Genomic DNA, 7966 nt, shown 5'->3' with positions numbered 1-7966 from the left:
TGTGCTGTCCTTTCCCGATAAGCCCGGTGATTTGCTCAAATGGGGAAGAAGGAAACACCACTTCTCTCACTGCTTCACTTCTCTTCTTCTACCACTTCTCCTACTTCTACTACTTAACCCTTCAACTCCACCTTTTAGTTTCAAACCTCTCCCTCCACTCCACATCAATTTCCCACTTCCTATTTTGTAATTTTGTTTTCAATTTCCTTCCATTTCTGATTATTTTCTTACCCGCCAAACACCACTCACTCTCACCTCACAACCCATCTACAATTCTAAACTCACAAAGATAGAACACGCACATGCGTAGCTTCTGTGAGTCCTTTTCCTTCAATTTTTCAACTTTCTACAAATAAAGCTAGGATGTTTTTTTGCTTTTCCATTTTTGGGGTTCTTTGTTTAGGTTAGTTATGATGAGTTCTGACCTTTACTGGGAGTCTGGAGCTGTGTCTAAAGCCTAATTCTTGCAAAGCCTAATAGTAGTGGGAGCTAGAAACTCCAAAACTCCAACTTGGGAAGTTTTTAGGTCAATATCTCTTCAGTCTTGTCTCATTTTCTTGCTTTTTACCATTGCACCCATCTTTCTTCCAGCTTGGAAATCTTCAAATTTTATATGCTTTTATTTGTTAAATTCATCTTTCAATAAGCTGATCTCAGAAAATGACCCAACTTTAATTTATTGATTGAGCTTCAATTAATTTTACTGCTTTAATTGCTATTATTATTAAAGTATGTTTATAAGTAATATGGGGTTGAGATTAGAGCTAGGGGAGGCAATGGGAAGGATAAGAATCTGAGATTTTGTTTGATTTGTTGGTTTTGCAGCAAAGGAACTGATCCCACGAAGGTTTAGTGCACAGATCTGTGAGCTTTGGACACTTATATCTCAATTGCTTATGAATCTGCAGACAAAGAATCACAGTGCTCTACGTTTAGCTGTACTTGTAAGTTGCAACAATCAGAGGGCTTGACACCTGTACCAAATCAAAACCCAACATTGTTCAAGGTTTGTATTTTTCACATTTTAAATTAACAATTATCCTTTTCTTTTCCTCATTGTTTAATGTGTTTTAAGCTTAGTAGTGGCGTGAGCTGAGAATATGTCTGGCATTTTTAGGACCAGCCAAAGCTTTAAATACTAGGAAGCTCCGAAGGGTTGGGCTCACAGCTCAGATCGGTGACTTGTATGCAATTTACTGTTTCTGCTTCAGCTTGAATCTGAAGCAGTAAAGGGCTTACATACACCAAAGGTTTATGAGGGAGGGTCTTTCTTTTTTGTTTCTACTTTGGTTCTATTTAAAGCTCATCTTCTTTAAAACCTTTTGTTAGGTTTAGGCTGTGTCTGTGTTTGTTGTACAAAAGTTAGATCTCTGAAGCTGTGGTCTTTGATGTGAGCCTTTAAGAGGGTAATGTGTACGTATTAGGCATCTGAAATGCTTTTATATTATCATTCTTCTCTATTATATATAATAATAATTTTAATTGTTGTTTTGCTTTGTGGGTTTGCAGGGCTGGGGCTGAGAGAGAGAGAGAGAGACTAAAAATTGTGCAGGCTTTGGTTTGCTTTTGAAAGCACTCTGCAAGCTGCAAAAAGCTTAAACGAGAGCCCCCTGACTTAGACCGTGATATATCACAGCGTAAAAAAAGGCCTTTTCATCACTACACACACAGAGCCAAAGTAGTCTCTGAATTATCGTCATCAATGCAGCATAGGACACAGCAACCCCACCTGCACCACTCTAACCACACCTAGACCGAGCTACGTGCAGCTACCTTCTCTCTCTCTCTCTCTCTCTCTCTCTGGAGACATAGAGAGAGCTGCAAGGATAAGAAAGAGGCAAAACAGCAAAAGGGCAAAGAGGGGTTCTTGCATTTTGAATGAGTCTTTGTTTGAGAAAGGCATGAAAGTGCTATGGAGGTGGAGGAGATTCAAGCACAGGCCTGTAAGTACCCACGAATTGGAAATGGCGGCAGAGGCGACTCTAACAGGATAGGCCCAAAGGGCGGCGGCGGTGCTGGCGGTGGTGACCACTACCCAGATGACGAAGAAGACGGAGACCTCAAAAGGGCTGCTGCTGGCGGCGGAGCCAACGCTGGTAACCGTCTTCACGGGTGGCACCACTCGCGTATAATCAGGGTTTCGCGAGCCTCCGGCGGCAAAGATCGGCACAGCAAGGTGTGGACTTCAAAGGGATTAAGAGACCGGAGGGTCCGGTTGTCGGTTACCACCGCCATTCAGTTCTACGATCTTCAAGATCGGCTGGGTTATGACCAGCCCAGTAAAGCAGTGGAGTGGCTGATCAAAGCGGCTGCGGATGCCATAGCCGAGCTTCCTTCTTTGAACAACTCTTTCCCAGATACCCCGAAGCAGCTCAGCGACGAGAAGAGGGCGAGCAGCGAACATGAGGTTGAGCTCGATTGCGACCCCAATAATTATCACCATCACCATCATCAGCAGCAGCAAAACCAGAATCAGAACCAGAACCTTTCTTTGTCCAAATCTGCTTGCAGTAGTAATTCCGAGACAAGCAAGGGATCCGGGTTGTCTCTGTCCCGGTCCGAGATTCGGGTGAACCGGGTCAAGGCCCGGGAACGAGCCCGGGAGAGAGCGGCCAAGGAGAAGGAGAAAGAGAATGAGTCGTCTCGCATGAATGCTCACCAGCACCAAAACATGAACCCCATTTCCCATAACAACAACGCTTCTTTCACTGAGCTTCTCACTGCTGGAATCGGCAATGTGCCTAACAACAACAGTACCAATAGTCCCAATCAGCAAAACCCGGATGGCGGCGAGCATAGTCTGTTCCACAAGGCGGCGGCAGCGGCGGTGGCTGCAGCACCCATGGACTACTTCAACCCGGGGCTACTAGGGCTGTCTTCGTCCTCCCGGGCCCATCAATCTTCTGGGTTTTCAGGGCAAATGAATTCGCTTCCGCAGACAATGTTCAGTGTCTCTGGAGACAGTCACGGGGAGCTGCAGCATTTCTCGTTTGTTCCCGACCATCTCATCCCCGTTGCGTCGGCGGCGCAGCCCAATGTCGGCGGCGGGGGAGACTACAACCTCAACTTCTCAATCTCTTCCGGCGGCCTTGCTGGTTTCAATAGGGGGACCCTTCAGTCCAATTCATCATCACCGTCTCTTTTGCCTCACTTTCAGAGGTTTTCTCCTATAGACGGATCCAATGTACCCTTCTTCCTCGGAGCTCCGGCGGCCACGGCGGCCTCCACTGCTCCAACCATGGAGAATCACCACCACCACCACCACCACCATCAGTTCCCATCTGTGTTTGATCGCCGCTTGCAACCACTGTACGGCGACGGAAGCCGGCACTCAGACCACAAGGGAAAAGCAAAGAACTGATCACTAGTTCTTGTTGGCTGCCCTGCCCATCTTCTTTCTGGTAACCTTCAACAATCTGATTCATCACTCTTTTTAATTTGCATAATATAATATTTTCTTTTTCTTCACACAATATAATTACTATTGCTTGCATTGCATTATTATTAACTTGCTGCTTCTCTATTTCAGTGCTTGTGTTTGGTTGTCAATTTGCATCTTCCATATAAATATTGGACATGAGCCGTTTGCTTTTTGGATTTACGTGCTTTGCATAATGCGTAGTGCCATGAATGAAGTGTTTGCTTTCTTGGTAATGATAAACAAGTGAAATATAAATGATAAAGAAGTGAAGCCATTGGGGGCCTAGCTAGCTAATTTTATGGATGTTATGGTATTATATATATGATAGTGTCTGCTTTTGATTCCCGCATGGATTGGAGTGAATAGGGATCGATCGGCTGGTTGTCTCCTCGTTTGTTCTCTTCTTGGTTCCCTTCTCTCTAGCATCTCTAAGTCCATATATGCCAGGTGTTGGCATTCACTTGGTGCAAGCCATGTTTGTCACTCGGCCTTTAGCATCCTAGCCAGCTAGCTAGCTTCTTCTTTTTTGCCTTCCAAGCTTGCACCACATGGCAGCTGCTCGGTGCACTGTCGGCCGTTACTTATTTATACCTGGATTTGTTATTTTTCTTGGTAGCTTGGAAGGAGGCCTGACTAGGTTCTATATAATGCCCATGCACGTAGGCACTCATTGAACTTGCATACCAGAAAATTTTAATTTGGAAAATAAAGTTGCTACAATTTATTTACTCTATATCATCTAGCTCAACCAGAAATATAAGAATACATATTGCAAAAGAAGGGGAAAAGAAATTCATTTCTCAATTCTTGCATTTAATCTCATTTTTTCTTTAACTAAGAAAATAAAAAAGATTGTCAAATGAACTCTTAAGATATATGAGAAATGGGTAATTTACATACATATTAATCACCTGCAGTAATAGTTAAGTACATAGTTGATTGTTTCCTTGATGAATAGTGTTAGTATTTAAAATAGTTAGGGTATTAAGCATTTTTGTTAAAATATAATTGACAATCTTATTAGTAGCTTTGGTATTTTGATATAATTAAAACCCCTCAACTGCTGCGGATGGTGTTAGTATTTTAAGACAATTGAAACACCTCAATTTTAGTACATATTTTTTAGTTGTAAATCACAGAAATTCTTTTTGATAGTTGAGGTTAGCACAAGTGGTGAGGAAAGATGAGTTAACTGGTTAGGGTTAGAACATGTTAAAAGGTTCAATCTCTTCCAATTTAACCAAAAAAACAACATAAAGATTAAAGAAACTATTTAGTAAAACAGTACCTTACAATTCTCATGTTTAGGTGAGTCTTTAGGGGTTGCGAGACATGGATACAAAACTAACATTGTCGGTCAAAACCAACACATAAAGTATATATAGACAGCATCGGACTCAAAATTGAGATCTCTGTTTCACAACCTGAGACTTTTTCCATTACATTAGACAATGCACCCCATTCTTGTTCTTTGACTTTTGTCAATGATTCGATCCATCTCAAATTGAAAAAGATTCTGTGCTCGAGAAATAGGTGACAGATTTGAATAACTATGCCAGTAATGTAAAATTTTAATAACTACAATAAAAATCTCCTAACCTTTTCTTTAAACTTCATGTTCTCAAAATGAGTCTTATAATGAGGTAAATATGATTTCTTATCGAACAAAAAAATGATCTAAGTATGATCATCTAATTAGGTTATAATGAGGTTATAACCTCTCTCTCTCTTACATCTTTACTTTGAATTTTCAAAGCATGGCTTATTCCCCAGAGGTACTTATGGCAAACAAAGCAATGAATCTGTAGTTGCACGAGCAATTTAAGTTCATTAGCATATACAGAGGTGTAATAGATTAGTGGCACCAGTACTTATGAGCTGTGAATACAAATATGGAAAGCGAGTATGATATGATATATATATATATATATATATGGACATGGAAATACAACAGTATGCCTACCGAGGAGAAGAGATGAGTTTCATTACTAGAAAAATACGGTTACAAGCTCTATATCATTCACAACTCTCTAGATCGTATTAAGTTTTAATTAATTTCCCAGCAACCTCTCTTAATTTAGAATTTGAGAAAAATTGGAACTTCTTGATTTTCTCAGCTTTGCGTTTAATTTGCTTGCTAATTCTTGCAAACCACCTTCCATGCTTACTTGATGATTTCTTACGCTTTCTACTTCCTTGCTTTCGAAACATAATGCTTCAGTTTTGCAATATGTCTAGTTCTCCACAGCCTCTGCAACAAGGGATGGAATTCCTTCCCAAGGGCTGTAACCATTTTTCCTTGTTTCTTCTTGAAATTTTTTTTCTTCATCTCTTGCTTCCTTATTTCCCTGACCAGTTCCTTTTTTTTTTTTTTTTTTCCTACTTTGTTTCCAACATGAAATTTTCTTTTGGTCAGTTTGCATGTGGTACAACCCAAACCACACTAAACAAATCCAGCGAAAAGAAAAAGATTTCTCACAAAATTAACAAACCCCACCCATTGCCATCTTGTGATCATAAGATGTCATTAGCAAGAAAGAGATTAAGCATCTGTCTTCTTGTTTATCTTTCCAGCCTTTCTTGCTTATAGTATCCTGTGATATTTTGAGATAATTGTTCCATGGTACTTATGCTAGTGATCCACTGGTTTAACTAGAACAAGCTAAGAAAGAATATTATTATGGGATCGAGTTCACGATAATCTTTTCTTTTTCTTGGAAAATCAACTCATGTATCTAAATAAACTTGAACCCACAACCTCATACGTTACTTGTGGGGAGAGGAGATGCTGCCATATGGTTTAAGACCAAGTCAAGTTCATAACCTAAATAGCATTCTACATTGTAATTTCTTAAGTTTCCCATAGGATAGGAATATCTAGAGGGAGCTTTGTTGCGATGCTATATATATATTTTTTCCTCTCCATTAAATTAGTCTTTTATTTATTTATATCTAATGTCAGGTAGTTAAAAGATTCTGCTTTAACCATAGAAAAGATAAGAGAATTTAATGCTGTCAATTATTTGAACTCATAATCATGGGGACGTGATCAAGTCTTTTCTTGTGGCAGATTGTGTTGTTGAATATTTTGATCCTCTAAGAGTTTGTTGCATACCTAGTGCATGTAGTGTCTGATCCTTGTGGTGTATGTTTGCCTTAAACAGTCTGGTGGGATTTTGGGGCCTTGAAATCTTCATCATACATTGACTGGTTTTAATTGCCATATGCTAGTATGGATTTTCCTTACTATACTCTTTTCCATTGCCATATTATAGTATACGTAGTACTCACTGACATCAGGGTGAATGAAGTTGCTTGATGACAATAAGATTGCAGTAGCCACACTAGTTTACTTGGTTCAAAATATGGTGAAACCTTGATAAAATTTGGTCGGGAAATTGTTCGAGTCTGTGAGTTAAAGGTGGCCAGAGGCAGAGGCCTGGATAAACAATATACGAACTTAACCTAGAGGAAGGTTTCAGTAAATCTGTAATCATACTTAATACTTGTTGATTGCTTTGATCGGGTAGACGTGGCAGGATGCTTATGGTATTTGCATGATATAGCATGCAAGAGTCTCAAAGGATTTTCCCAGTGACCGAATTGAGTATCAATTGCCTAATGCTGAGTGCAAATATGGGATTTCTAGAATGTGGTTTTAATTTTCATTGCTTTGAGAGGAGACTTTTACTTCATCAATCATATCTGCCTAACAGCCACTGCTTCTGTTTATGAAATTCTGCATTTCCCCATGTGTTTACTACAGCCTGTTTTCAACTTAATTATATTCAAAGAAATCCTTACCATTATATGATGCAAAAATTATTTACTCCATAAATATGGAATCACTCAAACAGCGGCTACTCTCACTTTATAGTCTTCTTTCTCTGTTGATAAATATCCAAGGGACAATCATCATGCACATTTTAGAAATCCGTATGTGCCTGTGAGTGTGTGTGAAATGAACTTGGGAGTTAATATAGCCATTTCTTGTTTCCTAAGTTAATTAAAATCATATGCATGTATCAATTTCAATGATAATGTTTGATGCATGTAGGAAAGTGAAGCTGAAGGAAGTGGTGGCAAGCTGTGAGTGAATGCATGCATGCTTCTCTGCATCGGATGATTACCTTATTATTATGCAATTCTGAAATTGTTGGTATTTTCTGCTTTAACCATTTTCAAGTCATTCAGCTTGCATTCCTATTTATTCGGATATATATATATATATATCTATCTATGTGTGCAAAAGCATTGTCTGTGTTGAAGATGTAACTGACAATTCGATTGAAGTTATTCTTTTCTTTTTCCTTTTTCTTGAAGTGTTTTTAAATGTCTATACAATCTTTTAAGTGTATCCACCTTTTGAATGTATTTGGTTATTGAAATTTAAATGCTCATTTTGCATGGCAAGTTGGCAGTCTTCAACTCTTCATGAGTGAATAGTTAGGTGCTCCAAGGCCTATAAACTATTTGAAATTTATCATTTAAAATGTTTTGATCTTCTGGATGTTTAAGTGTTTTTCTACATTTTACATGAGGGTC

The 7966-nt window shown here is 39.3% G+C and overlaps 1 protein-coding gene across 3 annotated transcripts; it reads left to right on the top strand.

Moving 5' to 3' along the window:
- On the top strand, window positions 1-7834 carry TCP2 (TEOSINTE BRANCHED 1, cycloidea and PCF transcription factor 2). Of its 3 annotated transcripts, XM_086243411.1 has the most exons (5): window positions 326-526; window positions 826-1006; window positions 1330-1413; window positions 1510-3401; window positions 7479-7834. In XM_086243411.1, exon 4 carries the CDS (start codon window positions 1913-1915, stop codon window positions 3359-3361), a length of 1449 nt encoding a protein of 482 aa, XP_086099537.1. In that variant the 5' UTR covers window positions 326-526; window positions 826-1006; window positions 1330-1413; window positions 1510-1912; the 3' UTR covers window positions 3362-3401; window positions 7479-7834. The 3 variants fall into 3 exon arrangements, with proteins under 3 accessions (XP_086099529.1, XP_086099537.1, XP_086099521.1); XM_086243403.1 differs by lacking the exons at window positions 326-526; window positions 1330-1413 and adding an exon at window positions 1-315; XM_086243395.1 differs by lacking the exon at window positions 1330-1413.
- The last annotated feature ends 132 nt before the right edge of the window (window positions 7835-7966 follow it).

Source organism: Dryas octopetala, chromosome 1, assembly GCF_963921425.1.
Source record: "Dryas octopetala chromosome 1, drDryOcto1.1, whole genome shotgun sequence".
NCBI lineage: Eukaryota > Viridiplantae > Streptophyta > Magnoliopsida > Rosales > Rosaceae > Dryas > Dryas octopetala.
This window is presented reverse-complemented; position numbering and strand designations above follow the sequence as displayed.